The sequence below is a fragment of the Salvelinus sp. IW2-2015 genome, linkage group LG28 (assembly GCF_002910315.2).
Source record: "Salvelinus sp. IW2-2015 linkage group LG28, ASM291031v2, whole genome shotgun sequence".
Taxonomy (NCBI): Eukaryota; Metazoa; Chordata; class Actinopteri; order Salmoniformes; family Salmonidae; genus Salvelinus; species Salvelinus sp. IW2-2015.
Window position 1 is genome coordinate 13,191,271 of NC_036868.1, and position 25,239 is coordinate 13,216,509.

The 25,239-nt window shown below is 39.6% G+C and overlaps 1 protein-coding gene across 1 annotated transcript in view; it reads left to right on the forward strand.

The window, feature by feature from the left end:
* Positions 1–25,239, forward strand: part of LOC111954610 (plasminogen) — a 27,603-nt gene continuing 2,364 nt past the window's right edge. Inside the window, exons 1-18 of the mRNA XM_023974476.2 lie at positions 1–217; positions 906–1,041; positions 1,136–1,242; positions 1,714–1,828; positions 9,593–9,732; positions 9,955–10,075; positions 14,441–14,559; positions 14,800–14,962; positions 15,117–15,241; positions 15,459–15,618; positions 15,961–16,163; positions 18,894–19,042; positions 19,170–19,263; positions 21,255–21,369; positions 21,496–21,570; positions 23,552–23,692; positions 23,804–23,910; positions 24,072–24,217. Of these exons, the coding sequence (XP_023830244.1) occupies positions 169–217; positions 906–1,041; positions 1,136–1,242; positions 1,714–1,828; positions 9,593–9,732; positions 9,955–10,075; positions 14,441–14,559; positions 14,800–14,962; positions 15,117–15,241; positions 15,459–15,618; positions 15,961–16,163; positions 18,894–19,042; positions 19,170–19,263; positions 21,255–21,369; positions 21,496–21,570; positions 23,552–23,692; positions 23,804–23,910; positions 24,072–24,217 (2,265 nt within the window). The 5' untranslated portion in view covers positions 1–168. The remainder of the gene's footprint in view (positions 218–905; positions 1,042–1,135; positions 1,243–1,713; positions 1,829–9,592; positions 9,733–9,954; positions 10,076–14,440; positions 14,560–14,799; positions 14,963–15,116; positions 15,242–15,458; positions 15,619–15,960; positions 16,164–18,893; positions 19,043–19,169; positions 19,264–21,254; positions 21,370–21,495; positions 21,571–23,551; positions 23,693–23,803; positions 23,911–24,071; positions 24,218–25,239) is intronic.

Sequence of the window (25,239 nt, forward strand, 5' to 3'; positions counted from 1 at the left end):
GAATGTACTAAAATCCCATTGACATACACAGCCTGACCTCTGCTCCATGTCCTTGTTAGGCCAATGATTGACTGACAAGTGAAATCTATTTGTCTTACTGACATGGCTAAAAAGACACAAAACGTATCGAACTGGTGAGTTTGTATACGCTGCTTGACAGTGCTCATCATGGACCTGTACAAAACAACGTTCTTGCTAGGCACCCTTTTATCTGCAGGTAAGATATAGCTGGCATCATTTTACGCATTTGAAGTTGAAGTGAACTGAAGGATTCCCACACAGTGTTTATACTTGGAAATTGAACATTTATTCACAAATTAGTCCGTCTATCTGTTCCCTTCAGTTCTTTGCTAGGTACCTGTGTCTACGAAGTTACTTCACGTGTGCTTAGTTCTTCAATATAATCATTTTGTAAGATTATCTTCTGTCAAACCTTATAACTGAAGCAGTTAGTTTAATCACATTGGATGTATTGTTCTTAGTACTGTACAGTGTATTGTAATTACTTATCTATTAGCCTTTATTTAGGGCTAGGTTTACTGCTGTAGTGGATGTACACTACAGTGGAAGAATGAGTAACTACAATACTTGTTACACGGTGCACAGTAATAAGAACAATGTAAAGTGTTGAAACATTGTTTATTACATTAACGCTTCTATGTATTTTTCTTACTTGTAAATTGTTTTGAATAACTTGTTTTTTGTCTGTACTCTATGTCCACTCCAGAAATGACTCATCTGTCAATAGACCTTCATGTTGCAACCTCTATGTTAGTGGTCTGTAACAGCAGTATAGCCCTGGAACCATTGGGTTTAAGCATTGCATCACAGAGCAAGTGTAGGCAAACAGGGCCCGGTAATTTTTTCAGTCATACTCAGTATTTGTTATCTGTTTGTCCTTTTAGTCAGTGCGGTTGTCCTGGACGAATATGCAAAAACAGAGGGCGCCTGGATTCTCTCTTTGGTGAAGAGGGAGTACTCAGTAGGCACAGTCCTAGAATGTGCTATCAAGTGTAACATTGAAACAGCTTTCACTTGCAGGTATCATTATGCTTATGGTCATTAATAGTGATAATGAATTAATTTTGGGGAAATTATTTCATAGTCAAAATGAATTCTGAATGTTTCTTGGTAGGTCCTTCATGTACATTGAAAAGGATCAAGAATGTTTGACAATACCAGCAAATGGCAAAATAGAGTCTATTCTGAGAAGAACCAGCACTTCTCTATATGAAAAGAAAGGCAAGTCCTCATGTTTTTCAGATTTTTCTTGATAAGTAGCTACAGATTTTCCCTTGTGAAAAATGTATCAACCCATACAAAAATGTTCATTCATGTATTACAAATATTAAAATACAAATGAGTTTCATGCGACTGTATTGGTCAACATTATTTTGGGTTAATATTTAGCTAACTTTTGTGGAAYGTCCAGTAAGATGTTTGGACTGTGTCAGTAAACAAACCTAAGAGTTGAAGCAGATTATCTAAACAAGAGAGTCCAATCAGTCCGTCAGTGGGAGGCACATAGGGTAAATCAAATTCCATACTGACCATATATGACAACATCTCAGATAGTAAAAGCCTGATGATGCTTTTTAATTACCCAAGGGGGGCATTTGGTACACTGCTGAACTTGCTCGATAAAAAGGCAAAGATTACTAACCAATCAACCCACCAACGACTGTTGAGACATCTTATTTTCTGTCTTTACAGAGTACTTGATGGAGTGTGTAAATGGAATCGGTATGGACTACAGAGGAACAAAGTCCAAAACAAACTCAGGGAAGACTTGCCAGAGATGGGCATCAAAATATCCACACAAGCCTAAGTATGCTCTGCCACAACTTGTACCAGATCCGGCGCCAGAACGAATCAGTTGGACAGGCCTTTGATTTCAATAAGCTGGCACGTTTTTAAACGGGACTTGCGCGTTCACAATTGTTTTTAATGGATGTAATAGTAACGACCATAGGCAACTCGTGAGTTTCAAGTTTGGGAAAACTTACAAATTATCCTCCCATTTCTACCAATCTGCGTGCCAGTAATGTATATGTATATATGCGCATTTTCGTGGAACAGTTTCATTTCAATAAATAACGTTTTACTTTTCATTGTCACGTGGTTAATCATAAAAATATGAAGTAAAATTATAAAAATCTAAAAGTTAAAATTCAATTATGGCGAGAGCACTAGCCTCTGCCATTTCGACACATGTATACTCTGTGATCCATTGGCGGCTAAAGAAACGAGAGCATAGAACTCAGTGATGCCGCAGTAGGCCTAGAACTTCCATCGTCAACCAAGTAATAAATAGGCCTAAAGCCAACAGATAAAAACAGTAGAAAATATCCTGATAAAAATTCCGGTTCTTTCAATCATATTCATCTCTCTAATCTGCCTGTCTACCTCCCTTTCTATCGGTCTTGAGCAATTGCTAGTGAAGTGCAACAATTTATTAAACCATCACTTGGTCGGTCCCGGAGCTTTCGCTAGCGAACTTGCAACATATATATATGTTGTATATATAATGTATATATTTATATATCAACTAGCCTATTCCGGGCCCTCGGAGTTTCCTGGGCCAGTGAGTTGAGGACAGAAAGCAGTTTTTAATGACGTTTACCCTGGATACATGGGATATATTTTGCTCTTTCACACTAAGGCTTGGTGATTGGGCGTGTTTGAATTTTTTTTCAAATACTGAGGAACTATCAGTTGCAATGCATGTTTAGAAAAAACTTCGTTGAGTTGCGTGAGGTGAATAACAAAATGGTGGTGTGTGGTGAGTTAAGACAATCAGAAATCAGACATTGTCAAATGGGCACTTTCCTATATATTCATGCATTCTGGAGAGAGACGCAACATATCTTCGCCACACCCCCTTCCCTTTTTCTTGATGCAACATTTTAAAATATACTCGAAGCAAATTATGTTAACACATATTTTAGACGCTTTTCACTGACAGCCGCAACTCAATCAGCTAGACCTATTGCCACGCCCACTACCCAAATTCCCGGCTTCCCAAATGTTTAAATAAGAAAATGAACCTCTGTGGCTCCCTGGTGAAGTATTTTGAGTTATTTTATTTAGAGATKAGTAATTATATAATTTAGGCGAAACATCAATTTACTTTCGGGCAATCCTGCAACCTAGCATCCTAACAGCGCACTGTGCACCCGCCGAGTTTCGTTTCCAACCAGGGTTGCCAGGTCAAGTTCAAATTTCGAGAACAATGACTACCCATAACTTGCTAAAAATGCCTAAAAACATTTTACAGCAAGAGAGGAGTTGCCATATCTATACAATAAACCCATTTTCCATAACGTTATCGAGACAATTAAGAAGGAATATCATAGTTACTTGTAATGTTAGAAGCAAAATTCAGGTTTCCTCAAAATAATAATTATTGCAAGCCTATGACATTACTTAATTTAGGAATTTGAATATGTGAAAAGAGAAAAGATGATTCGCCCTTATTAAACTCGCCAGATCATTTCCCATCAATGGATGTCGATTTAACTCGCTTGACTGCTATGATAAGGTACAAGGGAGTATAGTATATGGCCAATATACCACGGCTAAGGGCTGATCTTAATTACGACGCAACACAGAGTGCCTGGATATATTGGCCATATACCACAAACCCCCAGGGTGCCTTATTGCTATTATAAACTGGTTACCAATGTAATTAGAACAGTAAAAAGTAATATTTTTTCATACACGTGGTATATGGTCTGATATACCACGGCCTTCAACTAATCCGCATTCAGGGCTTGAACAAGGATTATAATTGTAAATAAATCCCTTTTGCGCATGTGCATGATTATAGATAAATCTGACAGGAGAGTTTGAGTGATGAAAGTTGGACAGAGGATCTCGAAATCTCTGAGCAAGAAACACTTGGATGAATAAAAAAAAACTAAATGTTAGGCTATTTTCTGGCTGTTATTATGTGCTGGATGTTATAAGTACAAACCGTTATAAATGGCCCATTTGCAAGAATGACTTGTCATTTCAATAGGTATAGGCAGGGGCGCCGTATGGGGAGAGGGTTAGGACAATTCTAAGSGCCTGTGACTGTAAAAAAWTTTAAATATTAAATTATTAACCTATCATCATTAATATAATATTTTATTTACAATGTACTAATAAAACTAAAGGTTTATTTGAATTAAATTTTTGGGGGGCAAAAAGTAAACATCCAGAGAGCCTCTGTATTGCTGAGAACAGACTGAGAACAAGATATATCTCAAAGTAATGGCTGGATTGCCATAAAATTTGTTGTGCACAATCAAGACCCCAAGTGGAAGAAACCTATTAATTTGAAGACCACTTGACCTTTCCTCTAGCGCCACCATCAGGCCTTTTCGTTTCCATTTTCATTTTGTTTTCCACTTTTGCAGCTGCTTATTTTCTAGTCGGTATGTATACTTAGTTCAAAAATCTGCTGCTGATTTTATTATATTGTTTGTTATGTCATTCTATAGATGATAATGTTAATTCATTTTAATTGAAGAGGTTAATGTATATTTAAGTTATATTTATTTTAAGTTATTCATTAATGTTAAAATAATTTTCCATTCAAGAATTTGACCATTAAAATTACATTTAGACTGTAAAAGATKACCTTTAGCACATTTCTTATAGAGGGTATCAGTGTAGCATCAAATAGTGAATTCCACTGTATGCAGAATGTCGCATGCATGTCTGCACAGTGTTATATTTTCACAGCTCACTGTCAGTAAATATCGTACAGTAAATATTGGACTACAAGAGAGTTCAAAGCCTGCAAAGGTAGAGTTATTTAAAGCTTTGAATGGGTTTATTGGGTTATGGAGGTGTGTGCTTACAGCAATTGCGCAGGGTTGGTGGGGCCTGTGGTTGTGGGGCCTAATGTGATATCTTTTCATAGGGCACAAAATCCCTGGCAGCGCCCCTGGGTATGGGCTACAGTCTAAAATCGAATTACTTTTTGCCATAGTTAGCTAAGATAAAGGCCGGAAGCCTATAGCCCCTGATAGACCTACATCTCATTTCAGATAGTCTACAGTAGCCTTGTCAAGATGTAGACCAGATGTAAACTGAACAATTTAGCCGCTTGTTTAGTTCAAATTAACAGACTAATTTATTCAACATAAATAGCGAGGCGATTTCGCAATAAGAAGTGCTTGTTTCCCTAGTAGCCTGCTGGAATAGGATACTGAGGATGGGGTCATAATTTAAATTACTGAATGAAAAATTTATAATATATATATGAACTGAATTTGTTTGTTAACAACAGCCAGTGTTTATTTTTTGAATTGGTTTACCGTCAATCTAATGTGTTGATAATAACACAAGGCTACAACAATAATAAACTGAAGTTTGTCAGCTCCAGGTAGGCCGCATAAGTGGCACAAATTGATTTGCAATGACTCCAGTGATATCATCATTTCAACATATCTATTGTATCAAATGGTAGCCTACAATGACATATACATTAATAGGCTACTTGATGGGCAACAGAGGCAAATGTATAATTCTCCACATTTGGCCTAATGTCAGTTTCAATGAGGACTTTTTCCTATAAAAAATAACCACAAGAGGGAGTTCCATAGTTCTGCAAGAATCCCAAACAGATATAATATTTAACTAAATCATTTCAAACCTTGCTATCAAACCTTGCTTACATTTGTATACCTTTGGAAAGTATTCAGACCCCCTTGACTTTTTCAACATTTTGTTAGGATACAGCCTTATTCTAAAATTGATTAAATTGTATTTATTCCTCATCAATCTACACACAATACCCCATAATAACAAATTACATTTTTGCAAGTTTATAAAAAACAGAAATATCACATTTACATAAATATTCAGACCCTTTACTCAGTAATTTGTTGAAGCACCTTTGACAGCGATTACAGCCTTGAGTCTTCTTGGGTATGACGCTACAAGTTTGGCATACCTGTATTTGGTGAGTTTTTCCATTCTTCTCTGCAGATCCCCTCAAGCTCTGTCCGGTTGGATGGGGAGCATTGCTGCACAGCTATTTTCAGGTCTCTTCAGAGATCTTGTTTAAGTCTGGGCTCTGGCTGGGCCACTCAAGGACATCCAGAGACCTGTCCTGAAGCCACTCCTGCATTGTCTTGGCTGTGTGCTTAGGGTCGTTGTCCTTCGCCCCGGTGTGAGGTCCTGAGCGYTTTGGAGTAGGTTTTCATCTAGGATCTATCTGTACTTTTCTCCGTTCATCTTCGCCTCGATTCTGACTAGTATCTCAGTCCCTGCTGCTAAAAAACATCCCCACAGCATGATGCTGCCACCAACATGCTTCACTGTAGGGATGGTGTGACGCTTGGCATTCAGGCCAAACAGTTCAATCTTGGTTTCATCTTGTTTCTCTTGGTCTGAGAGTCTTTAGGTGCCTTTTGGCAAACTCTAAGCGCGCTGTCATGTGCCTTTTTTCTGAGGAGTGGCTTCCGTCTGGTCACTCAACCATAAAGGCCTGATTGTTGGAGTGCTGCAGAGATGGTTGTCCTTCTGTAAGTTTATCCCATCTCCACAGAGGAACTCTAGAGCTCTGTCAGAGTGACCATTGGGTTCTTGGTCACCTCCCTGACCAAGGCCCTTCTCCCCCGATTGCTCAGTTTGGCCGGGCGGCCAGTTCTAGGAAGAGTCTTGGTGGTTCCAAACGTCTTCCATTTAAGAATGATGGAGGCCACTGTGTTCTTGGAGACCTTCAGTGCTGCAGAAATGTTTTGGTACCCTTCCCCAGATCTTAGCCTCAACACAATCCTGTCTGAGAGCTCTACGGACAATTCCTTCGACCTCATGGCTTGGTTATTGCTCTGACATGTACTGTCAACGTTTGTGTGACTTTACAAATCATGTCCAATCATTTGAATTTTTCACAGGTGGATCCAATCAAGTTGTTGAAACATGTCAAGGATGATCAATGGAAACAGGATGCACCTGAGCTCAATTTCGAGTCTCATAGCAAAGGGTGTGAATACTTATGTAAATAAGGTATTTCTGTTTTTATTTTTAATACATTTGCAAAAAATTCAAAAAACCTGTTTTCGCTTTGTCATTATTGGGTATTGTGCGTAGATTGCTGAGGATGTTTTATTTATTGAATCCATTTTAGAATAAGACTGTTACGTAACAATATGTGGAAAAAGTTAAGGGGTCTGAATACTTTCCGAAGGCACTGTATCTTGGGTTGGAAAGGGAGGGTATATTACTGGAAACTTCGAGTTTACCAGTAAACTACCATAATTTTTGTGTCTTTCAAGGATTTTGTGTAATCTATCACAAGACATCTTGTGGCCTTATCACATGTAAAATATATGAAATAATTAAATAAGATACAAAAAATATATACAGTACCAGTCAAAAGTTTGGACACACCTACTCATTCAAGGGTTTTTCTTTATTTTTACTATTTTCTACATTGTAGAACAATAGTGAAGACATCAACACTATCAAATAACATTTATGGAATCATGTAGTAACCAAAAAAGTGTTAAACAAATCAAACTATATTTGAGATTTGAGATTCTTCAAAGTAGCCACCTTTGCCTTGATGGCAGCTTTGCACACTCTTGGCATTATCTCAACCAGCTCCATGAGGTAGTCACCTGGAATGCATTTCAATTAACAGGTGTGCCTTGTTAAAAGTTAATTTGTGGAATTTCTTTCCTTCTTAATAATGTGTTTGAGCCAATCAGTTATGTTGTGACAAGGTAGGGGTGGTATACAGAAGATATCCCTATTTGGTAAAATACCAAATCCATATTATGGCAAGAACAGCTAAAATAAGCAAAAAGAAACAACAGTCCAACATTACTTGAAGACATRAAGGTCTGTCAATCCTGAAAATTACAAGAACTTTGAATGTTTCATCAAGTGCAGTCRCAAAAACCATCAAGAGCTATGATGAAACTGGCTCTCATGAGGACTGCCACAAGAAAGGAGGACCCAGAGTTACCTCTGCTGCAGAGGATAAGTTCATTATAGTTACCAGCCTAAGAAATTGCAGCCCAAATAAATGCTTCACAGAGTTCAAGTAACATACACATCTCAACATCAACTGTTCAGAGGAGACTGTGTGAATAAGGCCTTCATGGTCGAATTGCTGCAAAGAAACCACTACTAAAGGAGACCAATAAGAAGAAGAGACTTACTTGGGCAAAGAAACACGAGCAATGTACATTAGACTGGTTGAAGTCTGTCCTTTGGTCTGATGATTCCAAATTTGCGATTTTTGGTTCCAACTGAAGTGTCTTTATGAGATGCAGAGTAGGCGAACGGATGATCTCCGCATGTGTGGTTCCCACTGTGAAGCAAGAAGGAGGAGGTGTGATGGTGTGGGGGTGCTTTGCTGGTGAAACTGTCAGTGATTTATTTAGAATTCAAGGCACACTTAACCAGCATGGCTACCACAGCATTCTGCAGCGATACGCCTTCCCATCTGGTTTGGGACAATCATTTGTTTTTCAACAGGACAATGACCCAACACACCTCCAGGCTGTGTAAGGGCTATTTGACCAAGAATGGAGTGCTGCTTCAGATGACCTGGCCTCCACAATCACCCAACCTCAACCCAATTGAGATGGTTTGGGATGAGTTGGACCACAGAGTGAAGGAAATGCAGCCAACAAGTGTTCAGCATATGTGGGAACTCCTTGAAGACTGTTGGAAAAGCATTCCAGGTGAAGCTGGTTGAGAGAATGCCAAGAGTGTGCAAAGCTGTCATCAAGGCAAAGGGTGGTTACTTTGAATAGTAAAAATGAAGAAAACTCTTGAATTAGTAGGTGTGTCCAAACTTTTATTGTATATAGAATGACAAAGCTGTAAAACATTATCTTACATATAAACCATCAACTTAGTGAATATAATTTGTGTTTAATATGAGGGTTTCAGCATTAAATACTGTTAACACATTTTGATTTATTTTACTCTGTCAATATGTATTTGTTGTCAATGTTTTGGAGTCAAACTGGTGGCAGTTGTAAAAAAAGTAAATAGTTGGAAGAGGGAATTGAAAATTGAAAGTAATGCCAWTGTTGATTAGATGTTTTTTTCCATTAATTATGCTATTTTCTCTTGAACCATATGGGCTATCTACTAGAAACTCGTAGACAGATATAAAAAATGTATACTCTATATAAATACACATTTTTTAAGTTACTCAAGTATAAATTACCAAAGTTATGATAGATTGCCATTTATTTTCTGTTAATTACCAAAACGACTGAAGATTCCAGTTAACTTTGGTAAATTACCGATAGCCTTGCAACCCTACATATATCGCTCTACTATCCACGAGAATACTTTAGAACAGATTTCCAAAATTAAAATCACTTGGAGCTGATTTGCTGGTGTTTTTAGTCTGTTATATCCAACAATAGAAAAATATATTTTGCTCAGAAAACTTGGGKGGCCAAATAAAATCACCCACATCCTGCAACAACAAAAAAATCGAATTCATACAATATGTTATGAATTTGTAAGTGCTTAAGATCCTGTTCAATCTCTTAAGTAACTTGCGAGGTTAGATTTCTTAACACCTGAATTAAATTCACGTTATCTTTGTGAATGTCTCTTACAGCATGACTCCGTCAACACACCCCAAAAACGACCTGGAGTCCAACTTCTGCAGAAACCCTGATGGGGACAGCAAAGGTCCCTGGTGCTACACAACAGACCCTGACACCAGATGGGAGACCTGCAATGTCCAGAACTGCAGCGGTACCCTCAATATCTTGTTATGTCCCAATAAGCTAATGTAACAGCTGGTGTCATGTTGGCACAAAAATTAAGATTTCAAAACTACTAAAATACTGTCTATATTTAACAAAGAGTTGACTACTTTTTTTAGTCACTCGCTCATCATGACAGTTCAATTTAAAAAATGCAGTCGGTGTAATTTGGAAGTGTTTTATTTCTAAAGTGCTGTGGTTTGGTCCATAGAGGAATGTATGCACTGCAGTGGTAAGAACTACAGGGGAAAGATCTCCACCACTGAGAATGGCTACACCTGCCAGCACTGGAACGCCCAGAAACCTCACAACCATGGCTACATTCCCAGCGCGTAATAGCCTTCTCTCTCTCTCTCTCTCTCTCTCTCTCTCTCTCTCTCTCTCTCTCTCTCTCTCTCTCGTCTCCTTCTCGTCTCTCTCTGCTGCAATTCGCTTATGGCATGACGTTAACAAGTGTTACATATTGCCAAAGCTTATTATTGATATTTACAAGAATAAAAAAAATAAAAATGAGAATCAAAATTGTTCAACGGGCACACAGTAACAACAATAACCAGGTCTCAAAATAGGACCATATACATGCAACAATAACAATAAGCGATACAGTAGAGTACATGTGCAGGTGGTTGATGGTCTGTCAGACACTGTGCTCTCAACTTATGCAGGCAGCAATGTAGTGCGTGCCAACCCACAGCTCTCTGCATCCTCCCCCACAGGACGGGTAGCCTATCCTCATCAGAGAGGTCTTTGAAACCTTGAATAAGGGTTTCAAATTTGGGGAAATGACACTCTCTATATTGTTTTATATTTTTTACATCTTGTCAGGAAATGCAGCTCCGTCTCAGGTTCTGCTGTTGTGCAGTGGTTGCACAGCCTTTCCTCTTATCAGGGAGATAGGTTTTCGCTGATCTACCCTTCTCAATGGCAAGGCTGTGCTCACTGAGCCTTACTGTTGTCCAAGGTGGTTTTCTAAGGTTTTGATCAGTAACCATGGTCAAATATTTAGCACGGTGTACTTGATTTAGGGCCAGAATAGCACTGCATTTTGCTTTGTGTTTGTGCTTGTGTTTCCCAATAAGCAATATAGTTTTGTTTTGAGCTGTGTTGTAAGTTTGGTGTTATTTCTAATTGATTGGATGTTCTGGTCTGAGGCTTCAGTGTGTTAGTAGAACAGGTTTGTGAACTCCGCCCTGAACCAGCTAGATGAGGGACTCTTTTCTTTGCTCAGCTCTTGGCATTGCAGGGCTATGGTATGATATGAGAGGGGGTCACAGTATTTTAGATGTTTCCAAAACCTTAATTGCTATTTTTTTTAATTTTTTTATTATTAGTGGATATTGGCCTAATTGCATGCTGCAGTGCTGTTTTGTAGTATTTCCCTCGGACATGTAGGAGAATCTTACAAACTACTGCATGCAGGGTTTCAATGGGGTGTTTTGTTCCATCTATGATGAAATACTTGTTTTTGCAGTGGACCCCACACCTCGCTGCGCATAGAAGTGCAATTGGTTCAATGACATATTTCAATTAGTTTGTAGCCAAATTTTAATAGGGTATTTCGAATTTGAATTAGCTTTTTTAAATGGCGGTAGAATCGCCTGCGCTGCGTTCTCTCATCAGGTTCATTCCACTGTCCTCACTTGAAGGTGTCCGGGAGGTTGAGCTTATTTTTAAACCGAAGTAATTGTAGGTTGTACAGTACTCGGGGAGTAGTATATTCGTTGGGTACCAAATTGGAGAACTTTGGTCTAATTCCCTGAGATCTGGATCTTCTCTGGAAAATCATTATTTTAGTATTTTTGGGGTTTACTGCCAGGGCCCATGTCTGGCAGTACTGCTCTAGCAGGTCCAGGCTCTGCTGTAGGCCATGTGCTGTGGGTGACAGCAGGCATTGGTCATCTGCGAAGAGTAGGCATTTAACTTCTGAATTGTGGAGACTAACACCAGGGGCTGAGGATTTTTCTAGAATAGTGGCCAATTCGTTAATGTAAATATTGAAGAGTGCAGGGCTCAGATTGCAACCCTGGCGAAGGCCCCGCCCCTGGTTAAAGAATTCTGTTATTTTCTTACAAATTTTAATGCTGCACGTATTGCCAGTATACATTGATTTAATTATGTCATATGTTTTACCCCCTACACCACTTTCAATAACTTTGTAGAACAGTCCTGTGTGCCAAATAGAAACAAATGCTTTTTGGAAGTCGATAAAGCAAGCGTATATTTTGGTATTATTTTGGTGGACATGTTTATCTATCAGGGTGTGTAGGGTGTAAATATGATCAGTTGTTCGATGTTTTGGTATAAATCCAATTTGGCTTTTACTCAAGACATTGTGCTTATTAAGGAAGTTTAGAACTCTTACATTTATAATACTACAGAAAACCTTCCCCAGGTTACTGTTCACACAAATTCCTCTGTAATTGTAAGGGTCAAATTTGTCTCCGTTCTTAAAGATTGGGGTTATGAGTCCTTGATTCCAGATGTCAGGGAAATAACCTACACTCAGGATCAAATTAAACAGTTTTAATATAGCCAATTGAAATTTTGCACTAGTGAGTTTGAGTATCTCATTTAGGATGCCATCAGGTCCGCATGCCTTTTTAAATTTGAGAGCCTGAAGTTTCTTATAGAGCTCCTGGTCAGTAATTGGGGAGTCCAGTGGATTTTGAGTGTCCTTTATAGCTTCTTCTAATCCATTCAACTTCTCATGAATTTGGCGTTGTTCTGCGTTTGTGTCAATTTGAACTGTGTTGTAGAGTGTTTTAAAATGGGTTGTCCATATGTCACCATTTTGTATCGCTAATTAATTTTTAGTTTTTTCCAATTTTGCCAGAAGTTGTGTGTGTTTATGGACTCCTCAATTAGTGTCAGCTGCTTGCTGTTGTACTGTGCTTTTTTGGTTCTGAGTGTACGTTTATAGAGTTTTAAAGTCTCACAGTAATGAAGGCGTTTTACAATCTGCATCAAACCAGTTGTCATCTGTGATCTTTTTTGTTTTGTTTTTTATCGATTTCAATTGTGCTTCTTTTGCCATTTGCCTAAATATATAGTTGATGTTTTGTACTGATAGATTGATGCCTTCTTTACTGTGAGTGAATGTGGTATCCAGAAAGTTATCTAAGAGTGTTTGGATATTTTGGTTCCAGGTTGCTTTCTGGTATTCTTCTGTGCTGTTTTGGGCCCATCTGTATGCATTTCTGATGTTGTACAGCTTACTGGGCTGTGAATCTGTGGTTGTTTCCATGTCTGTTCTTTTGAGGAACAACGTGATTTGGCTGTGATCAGACAGAGGTGTTAGTGGCTTGACAGTGAATGAGCTGAGAGAGAAAGGGTCAATGTCTGTGATCATATAGTCTATTGTAGTGTGGCCATTGACAAAGTACAGACCCAGGCTTCGACAGAGCTGCAAAAGATCCCTTCCGTTTTTGTTGAGGGTGCTGTCACTGTTGTTTCTATGGGGAGATTAAGACAGTTAGAAACAGTATGGCCTGTAATAAAGCTGTCCCCTCGTGTGCTCGTTAGATCAGGTAGTGTTCCTGTGCGCGCATTTGTGTCCCACAGATGAGCACATTTCCCTGGGCTCTCTCTCCTTCTGCTCTCTTCTCTCTCTCCTCTCTCTCTCTTCTCTCATCTTCTCCTCTCGTCTCTCTCCTCGTTGTCTCCGTCTCTCTCTCTCTCGTCTCTCTCTCTCTTCTCCTCTCTCTCTCTCTCTCTCTCTCTCTCTCTCTCTCTCTCTCTCTCTCTCTCTCTCTCTCTCTCTCTCTCTCTCTCTCTTCCTCTCTCTCTCTCTCTCTCTCTCTCTCTTCTTCTCTCTCTTCTCTTCTCTCTCCTCTCTCTTCTCTCTCGCTCAGTAATATCTGGTGTAATATCTTTGAATGTGAGCTCCAAACGTATTGGGACAGTGACACATTTGTATGTTTTGGGGCCTGTATTCCAGCTCTATCGATTTTGAAATTTACGATTTATACATTTAATTTGAGGGTATTTCCAGAAATTACAGCACTTTTGTACATAGTCCCCCTGCATTTTAGGGGGACCAAAGTATTGTGTATTAAAGTAGTCAAAGTCTTTGGTCCTATATTCATACCATGCAATGACTAACAAGCTTTGTGACTTTACAAGTTTGTTGGATGCATTTGCCGTTTGTTTTGGTTGTGTTTCAGATTATTTTGTGCCCAATTGAAAATAATGCTAATAAATGTATTGTGTCATTTTGGAGTCACTTGTATTGTAAATAAGATATAATGTTTCTAAACACTTATTCATTCATGTGGATGCTATTTGATTATGGATAATCCTGAATGAATTGTGATAAGTGAGAAAGTTACAGATGCATAAATATTAGCATTTCGTGGGGGTATGATATGTGTGCGGGTGTATCTTTCTCCTAGGCCGTCATTGAAAATAAGAATTTGTTCTTAACTGACTTGCCTAGTTAAATAAAAATGTAACAAAAACTGCTTTAATTTCTACACTGCTTTAATTTCACCCGTTAAGGATGAAAATACCTCAAATTTAAGCTTATAATCTGCACTTTAACCTCATCATTTCAAATCCATAGTGCTGGAGTACAGAGTCAAAAACAAAAAATGTGTCACTTTCCCAATACTTTTGGCTCACTGTATATGTCTAACCATGTGCTCCTTCATCTCATTCTCCCCCCCCCCCCCCCCCCCCCACCCTCCCTTTCTCTCCAGTCTTCTTGAGAAGTACCTGGAGGAAAATTACTGTAGGAACCCAGACGGAGACCCCAGACCCTGGTGTTTCACCACCAGCCCCTCCAAACGCTGGGACTTCTGCTCTATCCCTCGCTGCAGTGAGCTATCATAGATATACAACACTATTACTAGTATATTGTCTATGGCTTTCGTAACCTGGACCCCTTCTACTCCCTACTAGCGACTCTGTCACCCCATTTATTATCTTCATCTTGTATCTCTTTTGTCTCCCATGACCCCTGTTTCCCCTGCTCTTTCACATTAATATAAACAATGTAATTAAAACATGAGTTTACTAACTCCCAGGAAGTTTTCCTCACTCTTTCCCTCTCCCTTAGCCTCTGAGCCTCCCAGGGTGGTGGAGGAGCTCACCTGTGCCACAGGCGACGGTAGTGCCTACAGGGGAACCATCGGAGTGACAGCATCTGGGAAAGCCTGTCAGGTCTGGGCAACTCAGACGCCCCAACAGCACAACAGAACTCCAGACAACTACCCATGCAAGTAAGATCAACCCACGAGATTGGGCAACTTGTTTTTACTCAAGCAAGAACCGAACTTTGCGTTTCTCAGTGCAGTAGATCAGTGTTTTAATGTCTTATAGATACAGGCTGACTGTGATTTAACCAATATGTGTGGTTGTTTGTGTTCCTGTCAGAGGCCTGGAACTGAACTACTGCAGGAACCCAGACCATGAGAAGATGCCCTGGTGCTTTACTACAGACCCAGAGACGCGCTGGGAGTACTGCAAGGTGCCTAGCTGTGGAGATGTTCCTGGACCAGGTCACTTGACACTGCATCATGATGATGATGATAATGAAGATTATGATGATGATGTTAATGCATTGGATTTATATAGCTTTCCCAAATGCAAAAATCGCTATATACTAACTACCTAGCGAAACTCATGTCATCCACTAGCAATCCATACAGCCTACATTTTTCACCAAAATTCATATTTAATTTGGTTGATGTGGCTCATATTGTTTTTAAACCTCAGATTACGCAGCTCCCCCTCCAGCTGAGGAAGACTGCTATGTGGGCGACGGGACCGACTATCGTGGTATGGTGACAGAGACCATCAGTGGGAAGAGATGCCAGTACTGGAGCTCGATGACACCTCACGGTCACAATAAGACACAGCAGGTCTTCCCTAAAGCGTGAGGCCTAGAGCATAGTCAAATCATCTCTAACCACTGGGCAAAAACTGGTTGAATCTACGTTGTTTCCACGTCATTTGAAACTGCAAAATCTATGTCATGACACTGAATCAATGTGGAAAACTGACTAGATATGCAAAAAGTCATCAACGTAAGGTCATTTAGAACTTGTGCAAATCAAATGTAAATCAAAACTAGATGTTGAACTGATGTCTGTGTCAAGTGGGCAATGTATATCTCTAGCTCTATCTCCGTCTTCTACTATCTAGTCATTGAAAGCCAAACAATGTAATATGTCATCTTCAGTGTCTGAGGACATTGTCTTTTATATGTGCTTCACAGCGATTTGAGAAGAAACCTGTGTAGGAACCCTGATGGCGAYCGTGCACCATGGTGCTACACCACTGACCCCTCTGTTCGTTGGGAGTTCTGCAGTGTGCAAAGATGCCCAACTGCTCCCAAGCCTACTCCTAAACCTGACAAACATGACCAGGCCAAGCCAAAACCCTCCCCGACAGCAGAGACGACAGCAGACGACAGCAGAGGTAATCTATCCATCCTTCCATCAGTGCTTGGGAAGCTATTTTGAAAATATACAGTGATCTCCAAAGGTATTGCGACGTTGACACATATTTTGTTGTTTTGGCTCTGTACTCCAGCAATTTGGATTTGAAATGATACAATGACTATGAGGTTAAAGTGCAGACTGTCAGCTTTGATTTGAGGGTATTTTCATCCATATTTGGTGAACCGTTTAGAAATGACAGCACTTTTTGTACATAGTGCCCCCATTTTTGGGGACCAAAAGTATTCACTTACAGTATGTGTGTAGTAAAATTTCAAGTATTTGGTCCCGTATTCCTAGCATGCAATGACTACATTAAGCTTGTGACTATACAAACTTGTTGGATGCATTTGCTGTTTGTTTTGGTTGTGTTTAAGATTATTTTGTGCCCAATAGATATTAATGGTAAAAAATATATTGTGTCATTTTGGAGTCACTTTTCTGGGAAATAAGAATAGAATATGTTTATAAACACTTATACATTAATGTGGATGCTACCATGATAAAAGATAATCCTGAATGAATCATGAATAATGATGAGCGAGAAAGTTAGACAAGTATCATGCCACCAAGACATGCTAATCTCTCACCATTACAATAACAGAAGAGGTTAGCATTTTTTTGGTGGGGGGGGGGTATGATATTTACACCTCTGTAACCTTCTCATTCATCATTATTCACGATTCATTCAGCATTATCCATGATAGCGTCCACATTAATTAATTAACAATAAAAAGTTGAAACGTCTTGAGTCAATAATTATTCAACCCCTTTGTTATGGCAAGCCTTAAATCGGTTCAGAAGTAACAATGTGCTTAAAGCTGCAATTTGTAACTTTTTGGGCGATACAAACAGTATAGATTTGTCATTGAAAGCAAGTCTAAGAAGCGGTAGATCGGTTCTATGCACGCTATTTCTATGCTTCCCGTTCTTACATTTCGTTTTTGCTTCTTTTACTTTCGGATTTGTACATCAGCTTCAAACAGCTGAACAATATAATATTTTTGCTTTTGTAAAATATATTTCACAGCAGTTTAGATGCTACAATGATTCTCTACACTATACTTGCTTATTTTGTCACATAAACTGAAACTATTAGAATTTTAGCAACCAGGAAATGCCGGCAAAATTTCTGCATAGTGCATCTTTAACAAGTCTCATAATAAGTTGCTTGGACTCACTCTGTGTGCAGTAATAGTGTTTAACATGATTTTTGAACACACATACAATAACCTGTAAGGTCCCTCAGTCGAGCAGTGAATTTCAAACACAGATTCAACCACAAAGACCAGGGAGGTTTTCCAATGCCTCGCAAAGGTCACCTATTGGTACATGGGTAAAAATATAAAAAGCAGACAATGAATACCCCTTTGAGCATGGTGAAGTTACACTTTAGATGGTGTATCAATAATCAGGGATTTCACCATGACTTTAAAACAGTTACAGAGTTTAATGGTTGTGATAGGAGAAAACTGAGGATGGATCAACAACATTGTTGTTACTCCACAAAACTAACCTAATTGACAGTGAAAAGAAGGTCTGTACAGAATAAAAATACCCCAAAACATGCATCCTGTTTGCAACAAGGCACTAAAGTAATACTGCAAAATATTTGGCAAGGCAATTCCCTTTTTGTCCTGAATATAAAGTGTTATGTTTGGGGAAAATCAAATAGAATACATTACTGAGTACCACTCTCCATATTTTCAAGCATAGTGGTGGCTGCATCATGTTATGGGTATGCTTGTAATTGTTAAGGACTGGGGATAAAAAAAAAAAAACGTAATGGAGCTAAGCAAAGGCAAAATCCTAGTGGAAAACTTGGTTCAGCAGGACAATAACCTAAAACAGGAGGCCAAATCTACACTGGAGTTGGTAACCAAAAAGACAGTAAATGTTCCTGAGTGGCCGAGTTACAGTTTTGACTTAAAGCTGCATGAAAATCTATGGTAAGACTTGAAAATGGTTGCCTAGCAATGATCAACAACCAATTTGACAGATCATTTTGAAAAGAATAATGAGCAAATATTGTACAACCCAGGGGTGCAAAGCTCTTAGAGATTTACCCCGAAAGACTCACAGCTGTAATTGCTGGCAAAGGTGATTCTAACATGTATTAACTCAGATGTGTGAATACTTATGTAAATGAGATATTTCTGTATTTAATTTTCAATACATTTGCAAAAATGTCTAAAAACATATTTYCACTTTGTCATTATGGGGTATTATGCGTGAAATATATATATTTATGCGTGAGATATATATATTTTTTTATTCAATTTAATTCATTTTGAATTCAGGCTGTAACACAACAAAATGTGGAAGAAGTCAAGGGGTATGAATACTTTATGAAGGCACTGCAAATCTGAAATGCCATAGACTACAATTCACTATAGGTTCATTTGCTACCAGAATGTGTAATTTAGCCTATTTAACACAAAAACTATGTTTCAAGTGAGAATTAGGCAGGGCTGATGCCGAAAAACAAAGGAAAGTATTGCTTACTTTACCCACATTTTATTTTAGACAAAAAATAAGTGTGTGTAGTTCCAGTAGTTAGCTACACCGCTACATAAAGAAAAAGTAATTAATTACTGAAAACACTACCTAGATTAGAATTGAGTTCAACATTCATTCATTCATCCTACATTGTCAATGTTGAGGGTAGAAATGTTATCCCTGATATTGTTTTCTGTTGACTGGCTTTCAGATTGCAAGGTGGGCAACGGGGGGACATATAGGGGTCCTACTTCCATGACCATGTTGGGTGTCACCTGTCAGAGTTGGAGCGCCCAGAGCCCCCATCAGCACGCCAGCTTCACCCCTGAATCCCACCCTGACAAAGGCATGGAGTCCAATGTAAGTTCAAGAAGTCTTCTTATAAGACATATTTAAATCATGTCAGATGATACTGCAAAAGTATTGCATATGACAGACATTTGGGAAGATGTACTTATATTTATTCAGCGCCCCTTTTCACTGTTAGAATTGTAGAAACCCTGACAATGACGTGAATGGACCATGGTGCTACACCACAGACAGAAACCAGAAATGGGACTACTGCCAAATCCCAGATTGCGGTATGTGGACTACTGTGACCAGGGTGCAAATTGTGGGGGAGCTATGGGGGGCTCAGCTCCCCTGAATGAGACATTAGCTCAACTAAATAGAACAAAAGTCAACATTTGGGGGGGTGTCTAAATAATGCTAATTTAACCATTCTCCTTTTTAAAATGCAGTGGTAAATATGTTTTACAGTGGTAAATATGAAAATAAAAGCTTACAAATGAAACAAACACCCCCACCTCTCTGTCATGGTTTAAACCATGTATTTCTACGTGGCTGCACAAACCTCCCTGTCCACAGCACTGTTCACTCAGTAGGGCTGAATTTTGGCCATTGCTGAGCTCCTGTAAATGCATAGATTTTCCTTTGCACTTGCTGATTTTCGCCATTTGTTTGCCATGCGCCCTTGATAAAAAAAGAGCATATGCTTTTATTCCAATGCATTAGATTTATCCGTTGATTTATCGTTTGGTTTTGTCAGTCAGCTGTTTAGAGCACTCATTGCGGGTATTGGTGTTCTCTGTGCCGTCCTGGCCAGAAGAAGTAGACCATTTATTTAGCTTTATTATTTTCTATCAATATTTGTTTTCTTTCCTGGATCAGCTGATGATGGTCGCCAATATCACTAGACAACTTGCCTACAGCTAGACACCAATCTGCATCCAACCCATCCAACATTAATGACAGTAGGCCTATAGTTGACTCTATCAGCTGATGTAAGAAGGGCTATATAAATACATTTGATTTGATTTTGGTTAGAAGCATTACATTTTGCAATGGCATATGCCTACATTATTTTGGATTTGTGTGCCCATGAGAACGGTTTTCATGGCAAAACATAATTACATTTTACGTAGGCATAGTTATACTTACAGTGCATTTTCAGAGATCTCCAAGATCCAGGAATCGTACTGGATTTAAGTTCAGTGTTCTAATTCAATTGTTAAATGCTTAATAATTACAAATAACACTGTCATAAATGTAATTCATGTAAGGAAAGAAATGTAGTGTTTTATGTCACACGGTCTATGAAGACTCCAAGCATTCAACTCATGAATTATGACCAGCTCATGAACTAAGACGTAATCCTGTTTTGATTTAACTCTTGTGTTCATGTGTGTAAAATTGCCTCGGCTGAGAGGGCAGGCTACCAGCAGTGGTGAGGCCTAGTGGAATGTAAATGCGGCTAAACGCAGTTTAACCACCTTTTCAGAAAAATGCAGTGAAAGTATAGGGAGCGTTACTTTGTTTCACCGTGACTGGAAATCAGAGTTTACCCACCAAGTTTTTTTTTACCACTACACCACTGGCTACAGAAAGGCCTATTCGAAGTGCATAGTAATAGGCCTACACATTGTAGCCTAGTCTAGTAAATTGACCCTGTGTGTTAGGGTGACCATCCAGTTTTTCCTGGGACAGTTTCAGACCCATTTCAGGTGTCCCAACTTTTCAGGCTAACAAAAAAGTAAATTTGCCAGCAAGCCGCATTAATTAATGTAGGCCTACTCAATGGCAATAACTGAATGTCATTAGGCACAACTTTTGGTGTTATGTAAACAGATGTCTATTTCCATTCATCAAATGGCGTGAGTGTACAGTACATGTATTGCACTGTTTCTATTATTTTGGAGTGGAGGAACATGCACAGGTAGCCATCTTTTTGAAGTGATTTGTTTGACAATCAGATTAAAGCATCATGAATGGTTGTGTTCATGCCACATTAAAAGGTAATACATTTTTACCTCAAATTACTTCTTTATTATAGACCCATAAAAAAATTGTGTGCACCCAATAACCCCCCTACCCGCCACCCCGAATGTCACGGTGTAATTCGCACTCTGACTGTGAGTGACAGTTTCTGTTAATCATTATACAAATGGCTGTTGTTTTAACACAGTTGCTTTATCCAGATGTACTGTATGTGGTTACTATATGTATATCTGCCTGCATTCTATCTGGTCTACATTGTGGAATTCACAAATAAAAGTGTATTTTTGGTCTCCAGCTGGCTTGACATGTGGGCAGCCTGTTACAAAGCCCAGGAGGTGTTTCGGTCGCATCGTTGGAGGCTGTGTGTCCAAACCCCACTCATGGCCCTGGCAGATCAGCCTGAGAACCAAGTATGGAGGATAGTATCCCATTCCCTTTCATGAATATCATTAACATATTGATAATTACATACAATAAGACAAAACAATATCTCACGGAGAACTTATTCACTTACCCTTCTGTCCATCCCTCTGCAGCACTGGCATCCATTTCTGTGGAGGAACTCTGATTGCCCCTCAGTGGGTCCTCACTGCTGTACACTGCCTGGAGAGGTGAGAGAGCAGCCCTCATCAGTGCCCGTATGAGGCTTACTACTTACTAAACCTATACCAACCAGGAGGGCAGTTATACATACTGTGTAGTAGTGGCCAATGTTTCCTCTAATTATTTTTGGCTCTAAGCAAATTTCATGTCTGCTGAGTGCAAACATGAACATTGTGAAAATTCTGTGCAACACTGACGCTGTAACTGCTTTAAGTTAAAGTTTTAACTGTGGCCAAGTAGGCTACTGTGGCTATTTGATTATAATGTAGAACTACCAGAGTGGCCTACCATCAAAAACAATGGTGAAAAATGCATCACATAACTTTTTAAGATGGAAATAGCTGTTCTATCGTTCAGCCTACAGTAGCAGCCTATGTGTGGTGTTCAATGTAGGCCTACATTCCATCAGACTTTTGGGAGAACAAAAACATGCAGGGCTTGACATTAACCTGTTTATCCACTTGTCATTCAGACAAGAAGGTGACTGAAAATGTTGTGTTGTTTGATGCAAGAAACCACTTTACAATTTTTTATTATTCCCATACCATTATTGCAGGGAATCAGACAAATKATGCTACCCTCTGCCTACTGGCTACTTATCTTATTCAAGACTGTCTCAAAATACAACACTGCCCCTTTAAGACATAAAACAATCTCTTTGCCTGACTTGCTTTTCAAAGATGGCTAAAAATGCACACATTTTGTGCTCTTGTAGGAAGCAACCAATCCCCCATTGTTGACTAGAAATTAGCTTTAGCTGGCGTAATAACTCACTAACTAGCAAATAGTATGAACAAATGTGAACAGGTGGCTACATGTAGCTCTCGCTTGATCTCAGAACAAGTGTCAGCTCATGACAGCTCATGCTGTCCAATTCAAAGGGAATGGTGCCGATCCATATATGGCAATGGCTATTTGCATAAAGCCCTCCTGCAGATCTGATTGGTTATTGTGTACCGGTCTGTGTAGACTATACTATGGGTCTGACAGGTGTTGCATGGTCAATCCGATGTCTGTATGGTCAAGCCGATGTCTGCATTGGCCATACAGCATTTACGGTGATATGGCCTCAGCAGAAGTCAGGGCATTTATACTTCTTGCGCTTTGCCGAGCAGCGCAGAGCTGTTGTGAAAGAAGTTGTCAAGGAAGTGAGTTTGTGTTTATGCAGGACCTCCCGCCCTCACCTACAGTACGGTCAACCAATCATGTCAATGTGGAGCTATATGGAGCCCCACTGCGATGTGGTACAGAGATCAAGGGCTCCCGAGTGGCGCAGCGGTCTAAGGCACTGCATCTCAGTGCTAKAGGCGTCACTACAGACCCTGGTTTGATTCCAGGCTATATCACAACCGGACGTAATTGGGAGTCCCATAGGGATGCGCACAATTGGACCAGCATCGTCCGGGTTAGGGTTTTTCCGTTGTAGGCCGTCATTGTAAATACGAATTTGTCCTTTAACTGACTTGCCTAGTTAAATAAATAAAATACATTTGGCATCTGCGTGCCTCAGGAGGCTCCGCAATTGCGTCACACCATCAATGTGGAGCCTCCGACCACATTGTTGGATCAAGCATAAATTGGCTCTGAGTCGTGCATGTCAGTGCAATAGAATCCTATGCCAATATGCTTTGCCTACAATAAAATATATTGCACAGTTAGTTTTGCATAGTTCATTTTGCTTCGGTATGTTACATTGAAAGTGGCTAATATTGCATTGATTGGAGCACAATTCCCACAGCAGAGCGAAACTTTGATAGTGTTAACTCTTAAGGGAAAACTAGAAAGAAGTTCAATCTCTGCTTCTCTATTTCATCTGTGCGAAGGGAGCTGCGCGCACGGTGCAGTTTAGAGGTAAAGTTGGTAGTGGCTGAGTGTTAGCCTCCTACACAGAAGAAAAGCAGCATTACTGTTTAGTCATTTTTACTGCGAGGCCTTAGTTATGGATTTCATACAAGTACATCTGTCTGTGTGTGTGTGTGTGTATATCAGATCAAAGAGGCCATCTGCCTACATGGTGGTATTGGGAACGCATACAGAGGGAGCAAATGAACTGTCCAAGCAGGAGCGTAAACTGGAGAAACTGATCCTGGGACCTGGCGAAACAGACATTGCACTACTGAAGCTAGAGAGGTGAGTGAGCCCATTTCATTGTCTTTAATAAAAACACAATAGAATGTTTTATATTTGTCTTGCTGTTTGGAGGTCCGAAGCTGTAAAAAGACTTGTGTGATTGATTTGCAGCCCTGCAATCATAAATGACAAGGTTTTACCAGCATGCTTACCTGAGAAGGATTATGTGGTACCACCTGGAACAGAGTGCTATGTGACAGGATGGGGAGAGACACAAGGTTCAAGAGTCATGCATGTTTTTTCCCCTCATGGTTGCTCTCATAACATGATACAAAATTAAGTTATTCTTCTGTCCAGGACTCCATTACTTTGTTGATGCAAATATACCAATAATATTTTGATATTTTCCGACATGAAACATTGATCTTTGTCTTTGTAGGAACTGGTGGAGAAGGGCTCCTCAAGGAGACGGGCTTCCCTGTTATAGAAAATAAAGTGTGTAATCGTCCAGCCTACCTGAACAACAGAATCAAGGACCATGAGATGTGTGCTGGGAACATTGAAGGGGGAGCAGACAGTTGCCAGGTATACACTACCGGTCAAAAGTTTTAGAACACCTCAATTTTTCCAGTTTTATTGAAATTCACACAGTTTTATGTTGTCACGGATTCCCCCGGTACTGCTGCTCATTCCGTGCACCAGTTCCGGAGGTCTACCTCACCGGCCTCTAGGCATCATTGAACTGTCTCATTACGCACACCTGATTCCAATTCCCCTGATTAGTAATTGTATATATGTGTCCTCTGTTCACCATTGTCTAGTCAGTTATTGTTCCCATGTCCGTTGGTCTTGTGAGTACCTGTGCTTTCTTGTTTCGGCTTTCGCGCTGTGTGTATTGTGTACTCGTTATTATGGGTCTCGTCCGGTGTATTGTTTCGCACTTGTTATTACGGGTCTCATCCCGTGTATTGTTATTACGGGTCTCGTCCCGTGTATTTATTAGAAGTTTAACCTCACTCTTTTGTTTGGGTCACATCCCTTTGTTTTTGTACACATGTTTGTTTTGGGCTTTGTCTCGGTGCCTTTCATGGCATGTTGTATTTTTGGGTGGAGTATTAAAACCCCCTATTACGTATTCCTGCGCCTGTCTCCAATAATTTATACATCGTGACAAATGTCTTAATGTACTCTGAAATTAAAGCATAGAACAAATAAACAACTGGAGACAAAAAAAAAAATAATGGAATTGTTTTGTTTAACAAAATGTAATCTAAATTTTTGGCTCATCAAAGTAGCCACATTTTGCAGGCATAACAGCCAAACACACTCGTGGCATTCTTTTTACAATCGAAATGAAATATTTTTCGGAAAGTTCTTCCCAACACTGTTGCAGAAGTTCCCACAAATGTGTTGCACTTGTAGGTTGCTTTGCTTTCACCCTTCTGCCCAGTTCATCCCAAACCAGCTCAATGGGGTTTAGATGGTAGTTAGAAGGTAGTTCTGACATAGCCCAGAGGTATGTTCTGGGTCATTATCTTGCTGTAGGATGAACCCCATAGCCTGGAGGTATGTTCTGGGTCATTATCTTGCTGTAGGATGAACCCCAT